General features: G+C 40.3%; 1 protein-coding gene across 4 annotated transcripts in view; it reads right to left on the reverse strand.

Annotated features, from left to right (window-relative positions):
- The window catches only part of CACNA2D3 (calcium voltage-gated channel auxiliary subunit alpha2delta 3), a 511,446-nt gene that overhangs the window by 138,072 nt on the left and 350,381 nt on the right, over window positions 1-22,993 (reverse strand). For 3 of the 4 annotated variants that reach the window (XM_060271435.1, XM_060271432.1, XM_060271436.1), the window contains exons 14-16: window positions 16,767-16,784; window positions 4,431-4,502; window positions 3,201-3,281 (exon numbers count right to left, since the gene is read on the reverse strand). In XM_060271435.1, coding sequence (XP_060127418.1) covers window positions 3,201-3,281; window positions 4,431-4,502; window positions 16,767-16,784 — 171 coding nt within the window. The remainder of the gene's footprint in view (window positions 1-3,200; window positions 3,282-4,430; window positions 4,503-16,766; window positions 16,785-22,993) is intronic. The other variant, XM_060271434.1, reaches the window with a different exon arrangement.

Raw genomic sequence — 22,993 nt, forward strand, 5'->3', positions numbered from 1 at the left:
GCGTCCCTGCTTCCTTTACTCCAAAGTTAACTGAGCAATATGATTTATCAGAAAGGAGGAACCTAAAACATAATTAGCAGAATGTAAGTGCAGAAGATGTGCTGCTCTTTATTTTCCATGCAAAATGGGAGTTTTTTTTTTAAATAAAAAAACAACAATGGAGATAAGGAAAAACCTTGATTTGGTTTAAACCACTTCAATACTGAAAGACAACAGGAGACTATGGCAAATGGACCTAGGCACCTTACTGTCTGTGATCAAGAGAGTAAAAAATAAATAAAATAGACAGACATAATACTATATGCATAAAAAGGGGCTATTTCTAATTCAGACGCTCATACAATTTCCACTTTCAAACCTCAGAGATATATTGGAAGTAATCTGAGAGCAATGTAGTGTTGTATTAGGCCTGAAAGTACATGCATAATCAAATTTAGCACTGCACTTATTCCAATAGCAATCCTACCCCTTTTGACAATGCTTCTGTTACACAGCTGACTGCCCTCATTGATTGCAATAAATGTATCTTCAAATCACTGATGTCTAGTCATTAAAATGTCCCCTAGTGGAAAAAACCCGCTGCTGATAGCTTTGGCAGATGTTCTGTACAACACAGCTTTACCGCTGGGAAGGCAGATCAAATACGGAAATAGTTTTAAACCTGCTGTGTGTGTGTGTGTGTGTGTGTGTGTGTTGCAGTGCATAACACAACTTATTTGTAAAATTGCCCAAATCATCTCTTAATCAATTGTGACTCTTCTCAAGACATTCTTTAGCTTAAAGGTCACATTACTTTATATGAAAGGCCACTCTCTTCAGATAAGGTTCATTCTAAAGTAAGGATCAATCTTATATACCACCAGGGAATGGTGGGATAGATCCAGCGAAGCCTAAACAGTTTTCTGCTTACAGAATAGGGCTTTTCTCTCCCCTCCATCCCCGTTTCTCCCATGGCCCTGAAAAGATGTTCTTGAAGGTCAGAGAAATGGTGTGCTATGGGTCATGAGGGGCTATAGTTGAAGAGGGAATCAGCAACATTCAAGAGCCACAGTTTTGATGGTACAAAGAGGTTGATGGCTGACCTGCCCTTGAACAGCCCTCATCGTGTGTGTGTACTTCACTTGCGTGCGCGCGACAAAATTATCAACTAAGGTCATTTCTAATACAATGGGGTGCATAATCAGGCACAGATTGCTTTAAAGGAAATGGCAAAGGACAATGAAAAGGGACTCCAGTCCAGTGCACTTGAAACTGGTACTGTACTTTTTCGGCACATATATTATCAACTATATTGCACAAGGTACATTGGCAGACTTAAAATTGTGATGCAAGAATTTACTATTACTGCCCAAGCCCTGTCCTTATTTAGCTGCTACAGTTTGAACCCAAACTAGTAATGTGCTGCCTTAGGCCATTGATCTTCCTATTCGCCTCAGCAAACCTTGAAGATACCAAATCACATATGAGAGTTTCTCCTCAAGACCACTTTGTAGCTAATTCAGAACCTTGGGCAATTATACCCAAATTCTAACTCCAGTAAGATAGATAGCCACAAATCTTACAGAAAATAAAAAATGTGTTTGAGAAACTCAAGCTTTTTTTTGGAATCTATGAAGAACTGCTTAAGTCAACGATCTCTCCCTCTCTCTCTGTGTGTGTGTGTATGCGCGTGATTCATGTGGGTATTGCTATATTGTCCTCTTGTATATTTGTTTATAGTTTTACAAGCAAAGGAGTGCATTAGTTGCATAGCAACGACTTGGATCTAAAATTATCCTTTGCCCAATATCTTATGTCATTCTTGCAGCTTGGCTAAGCAAGAGGAAGTCAGTGATATATTGTTCATCCTGCAGTGTGGAATGTGGGAGAGGAAAAGCCACACGTAGGCTTGTGTGGGTTATAAGAGGCCACAACTTTATTGATTACAGCTTACTGAGTTTTGGCGTGGCATAGGATGGGATCCAGTTATCAGGCAGCTGTTGATGGAAGTTGCATGACTTGCAGGCCAACCACTGTGTGCACTGATACCACTGATATCCTATCCTACAGCCTGGAATGAAGTACGTGTGCTGCCTCCCTGAGGCCTTGAAGCACCACCCAGGATCCCTTAAGGGGATCTCCCAGAGGGAAGAGAGGTGCTCATCCCTGCTCTGGATTCAACCCAATGCCTTTCCACTTGCAATAATGAGTTGGGGTGAAATATAAAATAATGAACAACAACCATCAGAACACAAATGTTGCTATGAGGAAGGTCAAAGACCCACACCAGTTGTGAATGTGCGTGTCAATCAGTAGCTAACCTTCCTTCATAGCAAACTTAAGTCTCTTTCCTTAAAGTTCTCCCTACACTCTGCTCCCTGGTCTTGCTTCCTAAGCTCCACTGGCAGCACTGGTTGTTCCTGGGCAGTGGTTGCCACACAACTGGGCAGTGCCGTACAGCGGAAGCAGCACTAAAAGGGTTTGGGTCTGCTTCCTTCCCACATCCCACGTGGTGCAGCAAATTGATGTTTCCAGAAAGCGAGGTCCGGGGCTTGTAAGTTATCATGATCATGCAGGAGCTTGAGGAAATGCTTGGCAAAGTTTTGAAGGGTTCCTTTAGAAACAAAAACGCTTCTTTTTAAAGGATTTGGGAAACGTAGGCATTTCCAGAAAAGGGATAGTACATTACTGAGTAATATCTAAGGTATTAAGAGATCTGGGATTCCATGATAACATTTTTTGGGGGGAATGATCTGTGAAGAAAGCTTTCCTAGACTGGCCTTATTATACATAAGAAGCATACCCAATAAATAATTTGTTTGAATAATATGGGTTGGATCCCCCTCTAGAGCTACATCCATTGAAGAAATGATAGCACTGACAACATTATGCAAATAACAGAAGGCTCAGCACAACATGGTTTTTAGCACAAACACATCTTGGAATGGTGTGCAACACTGAGAGCAATGCCTGGCAAATGTTGCACAAGGCCTTGTGAAAGAGATTGCACAAGAACTCGTGCTACAGAACAACACAGTTGGATTTCAGTTCTCTTTGCTTGCACAACGGTTGTGTGCTACATTAAGAAAAGCCCCTTCCCTTTCAGAAGACGCTGCTCATTTGCAGAACAGCATATCTGGATTCAATAGACATTTTGCAGCATATAAATGTAATTTACTTCTAATTCAATACAATGAACTGGTAATCAAAATGTTACTCACCTTGTATTTTGGAATAGTCTTTAGAAGTTCTTTCACTGGAACATCTGTGCCCACCACTCCCAAAAGAATGCCTTTCGATCTCTATTTTAAAAGATTTTTTTGTTTGGGGGAAAATGCAGATTAGTTGGAACAAACAATTACAGTTAGAGCACAGTAATTCAGTCAATAAGTATTTCCCATATGGATTAAAACTGCACTGAGCACTGCCGATAACTAGCTAATTCTTCCAACTATTTGACAAGGTATTATGGGTGGCTGCAGCTAATCTGGCTGAATACGCACACAAACAAAATCAATAGATGTCTTCTTTACCCTACCCTAGAAATAAAATCAAAGGTTGTGTGCAAAGTTGCAGCTGATAAGGATGCTTTCAATTAAACACTCTGACTCAGGAAGCCCCATCCAGACAAAAAATATGGCATAGAAAAATGCAATTTATCTTCTTTTTCCAAATAGCTTGCGAAGCCCAGGAGGCAAGAATTAAATGTGAAGGGCAAGGTAAATGCAAATATAAAATGTAAAATAGATTTTTAGAAACCTAGATCCCTATTATAGAAATATTTCTGGATATATACACTAGCACTAAGAAAAGAATAATTACAGACATTTGCTCCAATCGGAAAAACCACAGTGACAGCAAAAGCACACGCTTGCGCCTGTGTGCACAGATGTATAGTATCTTATGCACAAACATGTGCACATGTTGCTGCAGGGAATTTCTATGGTAAAATTGGTTACAGGTGCACATGTGTTACCCTTTTCCTGCCTGTGATCTATTCTGCCTTGAACAGTAGGCTGCTGTGCGCCCAATACAATAGTGTGGCAGATCTGAAGAATTCAGGGCAGGATTGGGGTGCTTAGATCCTATTGAAACCTAACAGCTTCCAAGCATAAATAAAAATATATTTAGCTTTACCTAGATTGCATCCTATTTGATGTCCCCAAACTATGCTAAACAGTATTAAAAACCTTGATATTTGTGTTTTTAATGTGTGCTGCTTCTTAAAAAGGGACAAGGTGTTTTTTTATTTATTTCAAGAACCACTGAAAGTTTACTTTTCAGTTCTTTGCTGCTAAGTATGTTGCATGGCCTTTATTTTAACACCAAGTACACATTTATGGGGGGAAAGGTAGAGGATCCCAACAGTCGAGAAATGCATAGCTTCATCAAGACGTTCACATTGGTGCTGATTTTGTAGCACATGGCTGGTGTATGGCGCGAGTACTTACAGTCTCATTTTGCTTACTAAATACTGGCATGGCAACAGTGGTCATCAAAACCAATCCCTGATCGTCTGCAAGCTACATTTAAAAAATAAGGAGAGATATTAATACAGAGCAATATGAGATGGGACCATTATCAAAGCATAGCTATGAAAGCATCCAAAGAAGTTATCTTCTGATTAATGGAAATGATGTTTAGGAGCCCATCGCAACCTGCATTGCATTGCTTTTTAGTGCATCTAAGTGAGGCTCAGTCCAAAACATGTGCCTATAGGAAGGTGTTGTTGAAATCATCTTTCATTTAAAGAAAGAGAAATACTGGTATATTACTGCAATCTTTTACCCATCTGTTGGATATGTATTGAATATTTTTGTATGTAGACAAATCTCCCTTAATTTTCTTCCATTTCCACTTCTCGTGGGATCCAAATTACTGCATTGTCCACAGGTTTTTTGTTTGTTTTTTTTGCAGGATGAACACTCTGATAGTAGTAGATGATGGTAGCCTTTGAGCTAGTACCTAAACTCCACTGGGCTGCTTCTTACATGGCTTTCATGCCAGCTTGGTAAGAAGTGAGTTGAGAGCTTATGGCTCTCAGCCATAGTCATTTCCACAATCTCCGATGCATTGCAGCTATGTTAGAGATCATGTACGACAATGCTGCTGACCTCCGTGAACTCCTGGCTCACAGACTGCATATAGCTCATGCAAACACAGATGACAGGCAAATTCCCTGTTAGCGAAAAAACAGTGCTGAACCAGTCTTCTACCTCCTGCTTTCCCATGGCCAAATTCAGCCCCAGCATTGGGAAACAATCAAGTTCTATGTTGTCACCAAACATATGGCAACCACATATTAAGATTGTGACTAGAGAAACGGGGACATATCCCCCCCCCCCCCGCCCCGGTAGATTTGTGATGGACAATTTTGACTGTTTGCGAAACTGTTCCTGGAAGAATATAAAACTAAGTCTTTATATTATTCCTCATATCTCAAAGTTCATATCTCGAAGTTTTTTTTACCTGTAAAGCTGGTATAATGTGGTTTTGCCAGTCAGTGGGAGTTGAGGCATTAATAGTTACTATACGATAGCCTTTCATGTAATCTTATGAACAAAGTACACATATAAAGAATTGCTTTATATGGATTACTACTCAATATACTATTTATTTACAAAGCACATTATGTGGGAGATTAACACTGTGACAGGATATACAGAATTAAGTCACACACACCACACACACACACACATGCACTAAACTAGTCGGGGGCAAGCATATGTTTGGAATTTTAAAAATACTGTATATCTCTCTGGATCTTCCCTCCCACACAATTCCCACACATCCCTCAATCCCCTCTAGCCAGGGGCTGTTGAAATGTTCCCTCCCAGCCACAGTGACATCACTTGTAGGAGCACAACAATGGGTCCAGACAGTATGGCTGAGGTTTCCAGGGTGTAGTGCCAGAAAGCACGTGAGTTATGCACTCAGGTGTGCCCCCACAGTGTCCTGTAGCACAGCACTTTGGGTGGATGCAGAGTTTTGCCATCTTACAAATGTATATTGGCATGGATAGTTTACAGGTACAAAGAGCTATCAAAACACGCTGCCATTTCCCCAGGGAGAAACAATAGTTCAAGCAGTCCACCGCCACTGAGAGAATACCACACCTCAAAGTATTTTAGAAAGTCCATAGCAAAACATCCAACATTTAGCAGAATGTGTATTTAGCTAAAGCACCTGATGTTATATTGACAGGTAGGGATTGAATAGAAGTTATGGGCTGACTCTAGAATTAAGCATCTATAATGGAGCTGATTTCTCCACCCCTCCTTCCTGTAAAATAGGGTGCAATGTGGCATGGGGAGGGCTGAGGGGGGAGGAAGGATCCTGGAAAACTTGGCAAAAGTGTATTTCACAAGCAGAGCTCCCACTCTCTGAGGTTGCCTGATGTGTGTGTGTGTGGGGGGGTCACCCATCTGCCCATGCTACAGCCTACCATTCAGTAGGGTCCCCCCAACTCTTGGTGGACCATTTTTGAGGAGGCTGCAATGCAGAGGAGAAAGCAGGTATGTCTGCTTCTGCCAGCACTGTTATGCACACTTAATTCTGAATCCAACTATTCATTTTTCAAATTGTTTCACAGCCATTTTATTACATGGCTCTTTGATATAATTAGCAAAAAAACATGGCCAAGACATGATGGAAGCTGGAGGGTGTTGTTTTCTCTTTGAAGGCGGTGAACCACCCAAGCAATGTTGTTCCTGGACAGTCAACAAATGCCTAAACAAGCAAATGCTTTAATTGGTATATTCCACTGGAATCCATAGGAATTCTGTTATCACGAAATAAGGTAATCATAAGCACGTGTAAGTTTAAATCTAAAATAAAATACTTTTTAAAAGATGATAAACCAAGTGGAAATTAGCTAGCTTCTGAAGACAGGAGTCTTAACGTAGTTAGTGAAGGAGTCCCATGGGTTCAAACAACATATTTATTAATAATTTGTATAAACAGAGAAGTAGGACAAAAATGTTAAATGGCTAAAGCATCAGATTGAATGTTTTTACAGCTGCCAAATATCACTATTTTCTGAACTGGAAAGCACATTGTGAAAGGAATGCCCAACATGAATGAAACTGTTCAGACATTATGCATTTGCTTTTTAAGTTATAAAATGGTTACTTTCTGTTTAAAGGTTGTTCTTGCCAGGGATGCAAAATATCAGGGAAAATACAAACTCAAGAAACTGAAACGTAAAGAGTGGGAAAGGAGAAGAAACCTAGTTAATATAGGAAACAGAAATGTAGTGAACTATATTGCCTTTCCGGATGGCCTATAACGTTGGAAGGCAGATTGAAATTAGCGTATAGAAATGAAGCTGGCAAGCATACCAAAAAAGCAAAGAAGAGCAAGAAATTGGAAGTAGCAGCCAGGACAGATAATACTGCAGAGAAGGTTATGTGAACTGTAGTCCAACAACATCTGGAGGGCACCAGATTGGCGGAGGCTGGTGTCAGGGCCGGATTTAGGTTTGATGAGGCCCTCAGCTACTGAAGGTAATGGGGCCCTTTATATGTCCAGCTGTCCTTTGTCAACAACAAACTGTCGCTGTTTTTGTGTGTGTTGCATATATGCTATATCAGGGGTCACCAAACTACGGCCCCCGGGCCGGATGCGGCCCAATTGGCCTTCCAATCCGGCCCACGATGACCCCCGCCGCCCGCTGCCGCCGCCCGCTCTTACAGCACGCGGCGACGATCTTAACAATCGGCAAAAAATCGCCGAAAATCCTTTGTGCGCATGCGTATGGGCCCCTCCCGACCCAGAAGAGGTCATTTCCGATGCACTTCCAGGTCGGGGGAGGCCCATTCGCATGCACACAAGCGATTTTCGGCGATTTTTTCCCGACCGTGTGCATGTGCGCATGCGCACGGGTGTGCACTCCCCCGCCCTCCGGCCCGCTGCGCGTGCACTCCCCTACCCTCCGGCCCGCCGCGCGGTAAGTCTGGGGATCCCTGTGCTATATGATAATTTATGGACCTAATAGGTATCTAAAGCCATTTGCACGTAACAAAATATGTATTTTATCAAAGTAATTGTTGAATTGAAATACAATTAAGAAGAAGTATTTTAATAGTGAAATACTTTTAATCCCCCCCCCCACACACAAAAGAGTGGGGCCCTAAGATACAGCTTGTTTAGCTTATACATAAATCCGGCACTGGCTGGTGTAGATTATTTATGCTGCAAAGAGAATCCCCCTTGCATCAGGCTGTTCCAGCCCCCTAGCTGTTCCAGCCTCTGCTTGGGGAGTGCTGCATATACAGAATTCTCCATTCCACCAGCCCAATGTGTAAGTGGGCAGAAGTGTCACTGGCGGTATTCAGGCTAGCGAAGTGATATACCTGCCTCCTTCCAATGTCTTCCACCTCAGCCAGCATGAGCTGCAGGACTGCACACTGTTCTCCAGCCCCAGAGGTTGGCTGCACCCTTAGATGCCCTTGAGTTATCTCAGGCAAAGATAACTTTGAGGACAGGAACTGAGATGTGCTGCTCCATGGATATGATGGCTTCCAGGGAAGCAGAAAAAACTTTCAGAAATTCCATGAGGTAATATGTCCATCTTCCACAACACTTTGCTACCGATCTCAAGAGTCATTCCATTCCTATCCTTTATACCTGGTCAACAGAAGATGCTTCAAGCATCTGAAAAAAAGTGGTCTCTAGTCCACAGTAAGTTATATATTGCACCATAAATCTGTTAGTCTTTAAAATACCATAAGGTTAATATGGTTGCCTTCCTGAAACGTTCCAGCTTAACTCTAATTGTTATGTTAGGGAAAACATTAACATATTATGTAAGAAGCGGGAAGCCACAAAGCAGAAGCAATTGAAATAAAAAAAACAGAGCAAGTCTTCCAGACATTGCATCAAGCTTTCTGAATGTTTCTCTTTACATAAATAGGTGAACAGAGCTGAGTCACTTTTCCTAATGGAACTTGTTAACTATGAGTTGGTGACCAAATAAGAGAATTTCCCCCCAAAGATTAATGTAATATAAAATTTAGCCATCCTTGACATTGCTATATATTCCTGGCCTATTAATTCTATTCTTCCTAGAAGTTATTGTACTGTATAGCTGAAGGTGTTTAATAAGCTAGTTCTAGGCAGGATTTTAATAAAGTAGAAGAGCAAACCAAGTGCAAAGTTTTATAAAGTGAGGGTCCAGAATTCTAGGCATGCATAAGAGAACTGTGGGAAGGTAGGATCAAGTCTTCCTCCTGAGCCTCACACCTGGTACATAGATGGATATGTATGGCAACACAGAAAAGGAAGGCAGTGGTGACACAGGAGGCTAGTGGAGAGTGCAAACGGACTGTTTCCCCCCAGCTGAGACAACAGAAGCCCAAAAGTAGGCAGAGTGAGAACCAGTGTCAGGTGGAATCGACTAATTCTAGTTTGGTCTTCATCATCCACCCAACAGTAAGCAGGCACCAGTGCTCAAAACTCCAAAAAGTGGGAGTGCAGTTTCTGGGGAAACCCTTTTCCTGGATGGATTGAGAAAACAAGCAGTTCCCCCTGATAAGTGATTCGAAGCAAGCAAGCAGCCAGAAAGAGAGAGAGAGAGAGAGAACAAGAAACACCAAGGCAAGGGAAATCTGAATACCTTCTGCCTAGATATTACAAATTCCACACAAGGTAGAATTTTATTATTATTATTATTATTATTATTATTATTATTATTATTATTATTAGTTTCTATTTCTTGGACAGAGGGCACAGTTCACAGTAGAGGCAGGGATTGCCGAAAGGCAGATGGAGGGACAATCTCCAAACCTTATTCTGAAAGGATTGTGTTCTTGGTTTTATTTGTAAAGAATGGTTTTGAATGCTCCCCTTCTAACACGACCAACCCTATAAACATTTCACATTACGCTTGGAAGACATGTTGTCCACATAGGGCGACAGCCTCCTGCTTTGGCTGGCCCAAATACTTCCATGCACTGTGCTCAGGCAGTACCGGTATGTGATGTATATTGTGTCGGAAGGGAGCTCCCCAACCCCCGCCCAACAAGTCACTGCAGCTCTCAGGAATATGGCCACTGTATGAGGTATTTTGGTGGAGACTTTAAGATTTCCAAGACCGGAGATCATTTACAAGATTTGTGCCTGCAAATCATGTTGTGTGAATTGGCCCAAAAGTTAGACCTTTTATAACAAGTGTTTATCGCTAGGTTAGTGCCTTAAATTCTAATACAAAACCCCCCCAACCCACCGTTTGTTTCTGTCAATGTTAATACCAACTCCTCCTGTGTGTGTGTGTGTGTGTGTGTGTGTGTAATAGAATTTATTTTTAAGATCTTCAGCATTCCTACTCCAAATAGAAGGATGTGTGTTTGTCCTTTGAAATGCAAGAATAATTAGATTAAACCCAGTAACGAAGTCCAGATTCTCCAACCCCCATTTGCTTTGATTTTTAAAGGTAAACACATTGTCATTTCTTTTTAAGTGCTATTGCAAAGGGGTATTTTTTTTACATTTCATGAGACATCTACATTTCCTAATTGTAAATGATATGCACAAAATTTAAATGGAAGGAAACTTCTTAAGAGATAATGATTTTGGGAGGGAGGGGGAGGAAGTGTGGGGTTTTTTTTGTTGAGAAATAGAACTTTGGGTTTTATATTATGACTCTCCTTTTGAGGTTTTTATAACACCAGTTTTTTTTTTTAAAAAACTATTCAAAGGACCAGTTCAGCATTTAACATAGTAGAATAGTCAAATTCTATAGGCTCACAAGATTCCAGGCACCGGGGGGGGGGGGCTTCAGGATGCTGTGCATGTAATATAAGAAGAACTGGAAAATAAAAAACTGCTCTTTCCGCCCCTGAAAATAAATAAAACAGATTTACTTTTAGTTACAGCCTGATCCTGTGATGATCATACAACTTCTTCATAGGGGCCTACATGTGTAGAAGCCAGTCTTCATAGGCATGAAAAATGTGATCCAGTATGATTCAATTTTGTGATACACAGATCAGTGATTAGAGTCTACATGTGTTGGGATCCACCTATGCTGATGTTGATCATGATGCTCCTCCAGGCACACAAGCATTAGCTTTAAAAAGAGTTTAAATGCACCGCAAAGAAAATAAGCAGCAGCACTCCAGAAAAACAACAACCCATAAATAGCTACTGTCCCATTATATTGTTCCTTTGTACTTCATTTGGTTCAATTTAACTTTTTAGATAACTTTAATAAAAAATCCTTTAAAAAATTGCTGATGCACTTCCACGGCAATATCAGGGTTGCAAATTTTCCACTTTTCCTTGTAATTCAGCACCTTGAAGTAGGAAAAAGTAAATGAAGCAGCGAATGATAAATGATGTGTCTAGCTTTTTGGAAACAGAATAGTGTCAAGATAAAAGGACAGCAAGCCTTGCCCAAATAAGTTAAGACTCAAAGAGCAAAGAAGCTGCTGGAAACTTTGAGGGAGCAAGATTATAGTCTAAAAACATTTCGGGCAGGGGGGAACCATGTTTTCAATGAAGCAAAATTATTTTTTCCAAGGCTGACTCTCTTTCATTACTATGGCTAATATATAGTCCCTCCTGTTTCATACAGGCTCAGTACTAAATACCTCACAACAGGAATAAGGTAACACAGCTCAAAGCCTGCTGTTTCAACAAAGCAAGTAAAACAATGCCCCAGTGGGCTATTACATAGGAGTAGCTTATGCTTGAGGAACAGAATAAGTTAGAAACCAGGAGGGCTAAATACACAGATTCAAAGCCCAGAGTAAACTAATTGCTTCTCTGAATTAATTATTTGGGGTTTTGTTTATGGCATCATAAGCCTGGAAGGCTTATCCAAAAACCAAATTATTCGGACAAGTCCAGATCTTATTACAGCATGTCTCTTCTTACATAGTGATCTAGAACTCATATTCAATTCTTATGTTTCAGAAGTGCCACAGCAGCCCCTTCACAGGATCGGTGCCATTCCACATAGAAAGCTGTGTGAAACAGCACACCGGACATTCACTCTATTTACAAACCCCCTATGCAAAATTTAACTCTATGTCCTTGTGTTCATTTCAAGCAGTACAGTTAATCATATGCATTTGTAGATATGAGGTCTGTCTTGCATCTCACGCTGTACCAAATGTTAACTGTTTATATAGCCTGACCAAAACATCACACAGAAGAACTTCACAAAATAACAGATGGTTACAAGTTGAAAGATTGCCCCATACTGTTAAGCTTGTGTAAAATTTGTGAGCAAATTGCTGTCCTAGCTACGTCTCTTCTCTTTTTATGGTAGTCATAATTTTTAAAAGTAACACTTCCACCTGTTGCTGTAGTTCTGCTGTTTTTCTCTTTAACCTTTAGATGACTCTAGAATGCTTCCAGCCATTATTATAAGAAAGGCCACAGAAAGTTTGGTAACAAATACCAACAGAAATATCTAGTGAAAATATGTTTGATAAATGTTGACATTTACTGATAAATCATGGAAATGGATTGTACTGAAGGCACTTGGTTATTCTTCAGATGTTCTGTTGAATGACAGAAATAATTGAGTCGCCGGGGCATGACAAATGTTCCCTTTACCAATAAATTATAGGAATGTGAGTGAAATGTGGTCATTTAGGTTTTAACCTTATATACATTTGCCTAGAAGTCCCATTAACTCCATGGGGCTTACTTCTGAGAAGTCCTATATAAGATGACATTGCTGCTGAAGGAACTTTTGAGTTGCATCCACTGTTCTATTCAGAGAAGACCCACTGAAATTAATGGGCATTAGTTACTTATGTTCATTAATTTCATTGAGTTTACTCTTAGTTAGTACTAACACTGAATGCAACATTGCTAATTTTCTTACATTTATTGCTGGCAGCCGAAAAACGTATACTGGTAAATGTCAATTTGTCCTCAATTCCTACCGATGTCCGTTGCACCCATATTTTAAATAACATGCACACTGCTTCGTATCTGGTAGGAATTTATAGTAGTTAGCTTACTTAAAACCATTTTCAGTATTTATTTTTTTGCAATAAATACTTCAAATTCTACAGTTAATAGTAGCGTAAGAGAGAATCTGCCACTTGTCGCCAAAAAGGTTGTTTATATCCACAAAGAATAACCACACACAATCCCTAAAAGTTGATATGAGATTTCAAGCAGATAGAAATTTCAAAAAGTAAACTTGGATGGCAACATTGTTATTCTAGAATCATCTGAAGATTAAAGTGAGCATGTTTATAGAGACATGACCATTTAAAATGTTTATACAGAAAACATTTGTAGATGATACACAGATTCCAACAAAAACACAATACAAGTTCAGACACCATATGGCAAAGCGTACACTAGCATTGATTCAAGTCATTCACAAAGAAAAGCATCAGTCCTGCACTGGTCTTCCTCAAACAAACAAATGCCAAATGGATTTGAAAACTTCTCATCATGCTTCAGTTAGTTTGGGGGGAAAGTTTCAATGTTAAACATCTCCGTGTTATTCAGAATGGGGGGGGGGACTAATTAGTACACTCAACAAAACTCCATTTCCACTCAGAATTTCATACCAAGTTCATGTTAGCTATCAAACAACTCCCTGTTGCTTGATACAGATCTGAAGAAGAAGATGTAGCTCTGTAAATATTTCTGTTTGAGGAATGCCTTATGACTTCGTGAGCCAAATAAGCCATTAGATAGACACACATACACTGTGCATCCAATTTACGCTGCATGTCCTTAGCACTGCAACTGCTCATATACCACCAATGACCATTTACAGACAAGTTGCAAGGAATGGGGCTACTGCATATGCAAGCAACCTCTTTTAATGAGCAATAAGGGATTTCTACTAATGAGTGAAGGTAGAAGTTACTAGTGCCTTGAAAAAAACGTATGCAAATTAAGCTAGGAGCACTAAAAATACCACGACTGCATCCAACATCTGCTAACCATAGAAGAGGCTGGAGCTAAGCCTAGGAATAAGCAGCAGTGATATTACATTTTAAACCAAACCTGTGGGATGAAAACTAACTATGAGATTTGCAACAATAACTGAAAGACAATTATGATGCTGTTCAAGAGACTGAAGTAGAACTGAGACAATAAACCTGACTGATGAGAAAAGAATAACTATTACAATATGGAATCACTTAACAGTTTTGTAATATCACAAGGGAGACTGGCTTCTGAAGGCTGTTCCAAGTCAACTATAGAGAAACACGGATAAATTGCAGCAAGATATCTCCAACACCTATTATTGCTTCATTCTTTTCACTTTTCATATCCCTCTTTTATTTCCCTGTTTATTTCCCAGCGCAGGGCCCAAGGCTGCCTGGAAATTGCACCTAGTGGCTTGCAGGTCATTTTCCTAACAACGTCCGGTGGAGCGAATTGCGGTTACCCAATGTTTTGGAAATGGGACTGTGCATATGCTTAACGATGAGTTCATACTTAACAGGGCTGTTCCTGGCATTAAAAAGCGGTTCAAAGAATGAACTACAGTGATACCTGAAGGAAATGATTTTATTCCTTGGCGTTTGAGATGCTAAGAAAGCAACAATTCTGCCTTTAGAACCTAGAGTTTGTGACTCTGTGCTCAAGGATATATGGAAGTCTTGTAGATCTGTAACAATGAACAACAGCATATACTCCAGAGCTGGGAACTGGTGGCATGATATTGGCATACTCTTAATAGGAATCATATCCGCCACTACTTTAAACTGGCGATCATATGCCCATAACTGACACAGTGCTTTTACCTTGGTTGCCTTTGCCTTAACTCTAGTAATAGTCCTAACAAATCACTGTACACTGTACACAAAAGCCCTTTTCAGCTGTTCATTCCATGCTGAATAAGAGGGCAGCCCCAAAGTGACAGGCTCCACCCCCCCAAAAGCCATACAGATGTTCCAACTCAAGTATTCTCTCCCCGCCCCCTTTCCTGTGGGTAGTTAGTCTGAACTGAATGAACAACTAAAAAGGGGCTCGAGCATTTTGGTGGAAGCGTTTAACCAAAAATGGTTTTTACTAAATAATGCAGAAGAATAATGAAGCCACATTTTTGCTAAGTCTAAAAAGGCTACTAACTTTTACAAGTGGGTTTCAGGAGTTTAAAAAGATTGTGGTCAGCACAATCCTACAAAGTTGAGGCAGAAGTAAGTCCCACTGCGTTCATTAGTATGAGAATTTAGAATTGCAGCTGCAAGCATCTTCATAATGATTGTGCTTGCTCTGGAAACTAGAGTAGTTACCGTATACCGCATTTTTGCACTGATAATTGGGTTGGAATAGATTTGGCATTTAAAAATTCTTGGTCCTCAATGTATTATTTCTTTATTTACTAACTACATTTCGATACGGCCCCAAAGCTAAAGCTCCTTGGGTGGTCCATAAAACAGTTAAAGTGGTTTACACCTCAGTGACAGTTTGAGTACTCAGTGACCATTATCTTGCATGCATAGTTCTCCTCAAAGAAAACAACATGGAGGCTTCCATGTATGTGTGACCCTGTGTTTATCATTGGACCATCTAAACTACAGCCATTGGCTCTGACCTGGAGCCAAGCTACATGTGAGGCAGAAGAAAGATTTTTGTTTTTGTGTTTTAACTTTATTACTCCAAATGATCAAAGTAACAGCTCTGAGGAAAGGATCTTAAACCTGTCCCTATTAGCTTCCACCCCCCCCCTTAAAATTAAAATTGCTTGCCCCTGCTTTTTTCCCTTGCCTGCAGAAGAAAATATAGTGGGTGCATGTGTATTTTTCTCTTGGAGGAGAGAAGCAGCTGGGACAAGGAAAAGCTTAAAGATCGCCTCTGCCGTGCCAAAGGTTTTCTGCCACTCTGGCTTTTTTTATCCATACCATGCTACTTTATTCTCTCTGCGTCGATAAAGCAAGTTGTGCAGCTTCATGAAACAAAATGAAAAACGGCGGCGGGGAGGGAGGCTTTCTTGCTTAATAATGGCAGGAAAAGTCCAGCTAAGCAGACAAACAGAGGGGCACTTGGACTTTTCCATTCAAGTCTGCTGATCTAGCAATAATTACGGTAAAACAGACGTGAGGGACGAGGCTATTTTGTTGTAATCATACAGGAATTCTGGGAGGCTAAATGCTGCACCCCTAATAACACAATGACATTCTAAAAACTGTAGCAGTGTGTGTATATATATATACACATGTGTTTCAATTATATTTGTGAATTATACAAGAATGATGCAACAGGCATCAAGTGATATGTTGTGCTGGCCACAATTGTTGTTTGTGATATCATGAAATGCAATGGGGTAGCTCTGGATCATACCATATCAAAGCAGAAGCTGTACAACAACAAGAGCATGTTGCATGGAAACCTCCTTGGACAAACCATATGCTAGATGTACTGAGAGGCTTTTGATAAGACAATACAATAGGGACCAGTGAAAGGATATAGCCATGCCATGAATCCCATTGTTCCTCCGGTGGGGAATGTAACGGCCTAGGGATGGCTTCTTCGTAACTGCCATGTCCATTTGATGGTTGCCTATTATTTTCAAAGTGATAACAAAATGGATCCTTTATTGTGCAACTCAGCAGTCCACTCCATGTCCATTTTGTTCAAATAGCTCTCACATTGTGTCTGAATTGTAACTCTCAGTGGGTGACTTGACTGCTTACAATGCCTGGCTTTGATTTAAGCAATGTTATGCTCTCCAGTTCATTACAGCTGTGACATTGTAAAGCATTTCACTGATCACCATTGTACCATATTCATGACACTGTGGAAACATGAAGAGTTGGTGATTTCTTTTGAATAAGTATTGATTGAAAATAGTTTACCTTTTGAGCCTGAGGAAGCTGGAAAAAAACAAGAACAAAATAGAACAAGCCATCATTATATAATTGATGTGATATATTAACGTGAGTTTAGCTGCTTCATTAATTTAAAAAAAATCACCGAGCTAATAAAAATAGAGGAAGTAACAGGAGAAATATTTCCAATTAATTCAATCTGCTGCATAAACATGGGACTATAGGAGGAACGAAAGGACAGCTTGTCTGCTAAATATCACTAGCACTATGCAATTTGTTAAAACACTGCAGTGCTAGAGGAAAGGGATGGTTTCCCCAAAAGATATGGTATCACACTTGAATTGTGAAGTTCCATCTTCCTGTACACAAATATAATTCAATGTAGAGGTAACTGCATCGTTTAAAAGGCCTTTCTTGGATCTCTAAGGCCCCTCTTACTGTTAAGATCCATTCCAATTAATGGACCGTTCAAAATACACATTCATAATTGTGTGTGCACATATTTAAACGCAAGTATGAGCTGCATTTGAGTGCCTGTGCATAAGACACAATTATGATTTTGTAAACGAAAGCTTCATGCTACTAAATGGCAGAATGCTACTGTCACTACTGAAACTGTCACAATTATTTGAGGGCTGAATTGCAAGAACTGTAAAATCTGTGCCATTTGTCTTACATACTTCCAAACCGATCAAAGTTGCTGTTGATATCTAAATAAAGGCATATGCCAGTGAAAAGCTACACACTAATTTATGTCACTGAAATCAGTGTGAGAGATGATTTAGAGATTTCAGTAGGAGAGCTGAGAAAATATTTGACCCTTCTGTTGAAATCACTAGGCCACTGAAATGCTTAACTTTGCCTACATTACTCCTAAAGAAGACATGCTGATTCAGTCCACATAGATGTACTCATCAGGTATACCATGAGCTACGACTCAAATGAACAATCCAAAATAGGGCTCTACAACTGTATATCATACATTATAGGGATGAGGGAGAAGATGGCTTGCATTTTAATGTGAGCGTACTTAACTTGCCCTTCCCAAACCATTATATGACTCGAAACGCAGCTATCCTTCAAACTCTTGTTTTTGCAATGCACAAAAGTATACAAAAGGGTGTATTTTAAGGGAAGGTGTGCACACACAAAAAGTATATTAATGAAAGCAATGTGCAAAAGTGCATTATATTGGTGAAAACTTCCTGAAAAAAACTGCATACAGAAATGTGCAATGTGCATGAAAATACATATGGGTTTTTGTGAGAACTTTTAACTAAGCATTGCAAAGTGATGTGGAAATGGAGTGAACTGAACTTGAGGCTGGAAAAGTGAGAAATCCAAAGGGACAGATTTGTCCATCCCTACACACACATTACTAGCTAGATAAAACAACTACATTGCATAGTCCCAACTCCGGGGGTGGGAGGGTAGCCACTATGTCTGGTATTTTGTCAATAAAACTGAGCATTAACCAGTAGAGTCAATTACAAGCGCCCCACCTCTCTGCCAACACACCCACACACCAATCCTTTAGTATTTTCATTCAAACTCAATTAACTTCCAACCATGTGCCTGTCTTGAACTGATCCCCTAAGAAACAATGTCAGCAGCAAGTGCTTTCATTAGAAGCATCAGATGAAGACAGAAAACAACAACAAATTTACAAAATTGCATGCAATGTAAAAACACAGATCAGTACTTGCCAAAGAGAACAGCTGATAAAATACTTCCCTGCTGGAATCTACGAGTTGCTGACCTCTTCCTTAAATATTCTACTTCTAATTTAGTAGGGAGATGCTGAAAGTTTCCAACGGACAAGTGCAAACATTACAGGAAGAATCCATGTTCCTCCTAGCCAATTTGACTTCCATCCAGTCTTGCTTGCACTGACTGCCATGCCTTCAGTATCACCAATTGCTTGTTTCAATTACATGTTTCCCGGCATGCATTCTTCACACATTCTAGGTCATGAGTTTTACAGTTTCAGGGCTGCCATGCATCAACAGGGATTCTTGCCCATTTTGCTCATGGGAAGAAGAATGGGGAAGGGTTAAAAAGAGAGAATTATCCTCTGAATTCAAATGGTTCTGGATTAGAACCCTGAGAAGTGCTGCTGTGACATCAATGTCATGCTCCAGAATTTGGAGGACAAATCTTACCGGCACTGGAGCTGAGGCCTCTAGGCTAAAGCATATAGGGTGGTATCCAACTAAACAGCTCTGCTGGTGCTAGCAATTTTGGCTACACAGTGGCACTTCCTCTCCCTCTCCTTTCCACTTCCTCCTAAATATATTCTGGGGCATGAGGTAGTTGGAAGAGAGGGAAAGGAAGTGTCGTTGTACATCCAAAGCTGTTTGTAGAAAACCAATGCAGCTATGTTAAGGATGTATTTTAAGTCATATGAATAAAACTAAAAGAAGAATGACGGGCCAGTTAGACAGAAGTGGCTGACTTGCTTTACTTGCTTCCTGGCAGGTGAGTTGCTGTTGTTTACTGGGAGGGGAAAGGGCTGGGTTGAGGTTGGTGCAGTGGTACGGCACAGCAGAAGCACTGGATTGACTCCACCAGTGCCTTTCGATAGGCTGACCTCTGCACTGCTTCATCTCTCCTGGTAAGTAGGAGAGGCACATGATTGAAAAGCTAGCGTAGCGTCCCAGTCCCTCAGCTGCTTCTGCATTTAGGATAGCCTCCTCCCAAAATCTACTGGACCCAAATGGTTTCCATAATTTTTCAGGGAAGTGTTTGACTGACTCTATCCGGTTTGGCATTGTACTAGGCACACAGGCAACTGACTTAGTAACTCCCAGGTTGTCTCCTCCTCCTTGCCAGAAGAGTTCAAGCATCTTCTTGGTTTACTGAGGGAAACTGAGGGCAGTGGGGCAGCATGGAAGGTGGCTAAAGCATAGTCAGAGAAAAACTGAACCTGGCCATGCATGAGACACATATTTATGGTCAAGATGTCGTTGAATCTGTGTGGTCTCATCCAGTGGAGATATTCCGCATGGTGAAAAGATTGTGAACCCTTGTTCAACGAGGGCTTTGAAATAAACTGTAACAAATTTGAAAATAAAACCCTGTATACACCCCCCCCCCCGGTCTCTTTCCACAGGGATGTAGAACTCACACCCAGTTCTTAGGTTTCATTGGTGATGCAATAAACACTCCAAAAAAAGGATGCAATTCTATATGGAAAGCTGTACCTTCTCACATTTAGCACCAGACATTCCTTCTATTTGCAACCCCGCTATGCAATATTTAATATACAATATACTTGCACCCATTTCAAGCAGTACATTTAATCATATGCATCTGTAGGCATGGGGGTCTGCATTTTATCTTATACTGTAGAAAATGTTAATTGTTTATATAGCCTGACCAAAACATCACACAGAACTTCACAGAGTAACAGATGGTTACAAGTTGAAAGATTGCCCCATACTGTTAAGCTCGTGTAAAAGCTGTCAACAAACTGATGTCCTAGGTATACCTCTGCTCTTTTAATGGCACCCGTAATTTTTAAAAAGCAATACTTTTGGAAACAATTTCAAATTCCCTGGATTGACTTCAGTTGCAAATAATCTGTAGGATTTAGGGCTCCTCTGTAAAAAAAAGAAAATACTTTAATTGTTTTAAACAACTTTTAAAATGACTTTAAATGTAGTAGTAGAGAGAAGCTGATCTAAAACATCCTTTTCTCGTTTGGTATTAGTGCAAGTCATCATTATTATCAGCCTCAGGCTTTTGACTACCACCTCAGAATTCCAATACAAGGAAGTAAGCAGCAGCTCCCAAAGGCTGGCTTTTGGAACAGTGTAGTCCCTGTAATAGCTCATTCATCAGACTTGAGAACGAGGAACCTGAGCAGTCCCCAAGGAAGATTCAAATTCATTCACAGGTCTCCCGCAGTCAGCGAGAGGGGAAGGAACCCTCGGCACCCCTTGTACACACGCAAGACCTGAGGACTTCACACTCGCTTGTGTTTCTCCTGCTCCACAGTCAGCTATGGCCTTTAATTTATTCCTATCCCATCTTTCTTTCATCATGGATCCCCAAAGCAGAGTGCAGCTGGTTCTGGTGGAAACTGCTCTGGGTCAAAATGAGAAACGACCTGGTCAAGAGGAAGAGAGGAGCCAGTAATGGACAAAGACCTGTGATTCCTGTATTCAGGCACAAGAGGGCAGCATAACTTATTGATGTCATGTGTTTACCACCTCTGGAGAAATGCCTATTTTTAGGGAGGGAAATAGTTAACATATAAATATTTCTGCAAATTCTTGGAAAATCAGCAGATTCCTATGGAAAGGGACTGGAAATAACTCATAGGAGTGAACAGATCAGGTTAAAGTGGCATGGATTAGAAATTTGACCACCCCTACTTCGAAAACAAATAAAATAAAGCTAAAGCTAAGGCATTTTCTGTTCTTAGTAATCCTTGCCCCGTCACATGTGCCCAACCTAACCCTGTGCCTGTTGACAAGCACATGGGCCAGGGTGGACTGCTTATGAAGAGTATATAAAATGACCCTGACTAAGCTGTAGCTCGGTTGAGTTGGGGAAATGTTTCTCAAAAACTTTATTCAAACAGTTATACAAAATTTATGAAATCTCGCATTTGCACAGCATTACTGATCCCAAGGCTTGGGAGTGTTCCTAAACTGTGCCCTGCTTTAAAGGAGAGGCGCATTACCCAATGTCGGCGTAGGCCACTCAGCTGTTTGACAAAATGTTGCTAATTTCAACACAAAACATGCTAATTTCAACACAAAATTCAAAACTCATTAAACTTTGGCTCAGCTCTTGTATTTTGACACCATGAATTCACCTATAATAATATGCAACGATGCTTAAGAAAATTATAGCTGTTTGGTGAACTTTAGCAAGAGTACAGGAAGAGTTCCAGCTCCTATGGAGCTGGAAGAAAAATTGGTCAAGTTTGGTATGTTGCAGAACACCTCTCTCAATTAATCTTTTTGATCCACAAAGATTAATAAATATATCGGGCAGTGTTGCATGCATGGAATGAGGTCCACTTGTGCAACAGGATTTTCACCCTACTCCTCCAACTGTGTGCCCCCCCCCACTTTCCTCCCCACTGTGTGCAAGCAGGAGAAGGGAGGGGAAGTTTTATTGTATGAGCAGACTCCATCCAACAGACACATAGCCCACTAAGTACTAAAGTACTATGTTGCATTCTACCCATCACTTTGGGTCATTTTGGCCTCTTTCAGAAAGTGGCGTATATATTTTATTGAACTGGCCGGACTTTTGGTGCTACTACCTCTCATCTAAAAGGCTTCTTTAAAACATCACATTCCTAATAATTACGAGAAAGTATAATAAAAGTACTAAAACGTGACTATTCATTGACTGTTAACCTTCCAATTTAGTCCTAAAATGCTGTCATAGTAAATATAAAACTGGAAAAAAGTCTAGTAACTGCAGCACAGACCAAGAAATATCCAGTTCAACAATGGATGCATTCACATCTTTTTAAAAAAGTCTGATTAGCCATTATTCACAGTCACTAAGGGTCTGACTTGCTGGACACATAGTGTGACAACCAACTAAGTCATAACCAGAGGAGATCAATGCACTTAATTCCATTTTCTGATGTGCTCTGGGTGTGCTCTGCATGTGACTAACACTAGGTATCACCACCTAGCTCAAGAGCTAAGGAGCCATTGTGTGATAAATCTCCATTCTGTTGCTAGATTGTTTAGAAGTTAGTTGTATGAACAACTCACACTAGACCTGGTTAGGATTTTCTTTGAAATTACTTGTGCTGCTTTGACTGACACTTTGCCTCCTGAGAGGCCACAGGAAACAAACAATTTTCATAACAGTAGAAGCAAGAGTTCTTGGCTGACCCTTTACAGCAGAGCATACAAATTACTTATCTCTGCAAAACCCAGTGGGTACTATTGACTCCAGTGGCTTCTTCAGGCTCTGCCAAGACAAGAGTTGAGCAAAAGAAAAGGCTCCTCAAGCTTTCTAATCCTCAAAAGCAGAGTGTAACAGTTCATTTTCTTGCATCTAATGGAAATGTGTTTTTTTTCCTCCCTCATACCTTTGCCCAAGTACTATATATGTCATCTGTTTGTCTTTTGAATGCCAGCATTTTAAATTCAGCTTTGAAAAAAATATAAAGTTCACATTAGTATCTTACTTAAATAAAGGATATTCTGCAGTTAAAATAATTATGATTCAGTTTCAATCCCTTTCTATGTCTTGCACATGTTATCATGGCCGCC

Source organism: Zootoca vivipara, chromosome 2 (genome assembly GCF_963506605.1).
Source record: "Zootoca vivipara chromosome 2, rZooViv1.1, whole genome shotgun sequence".
NCBI lineage: Eukaryota > Metazoa > Chordata > Lepidosauria > Squamata > Lacertidae > Zootoca > Zootoca vivipara.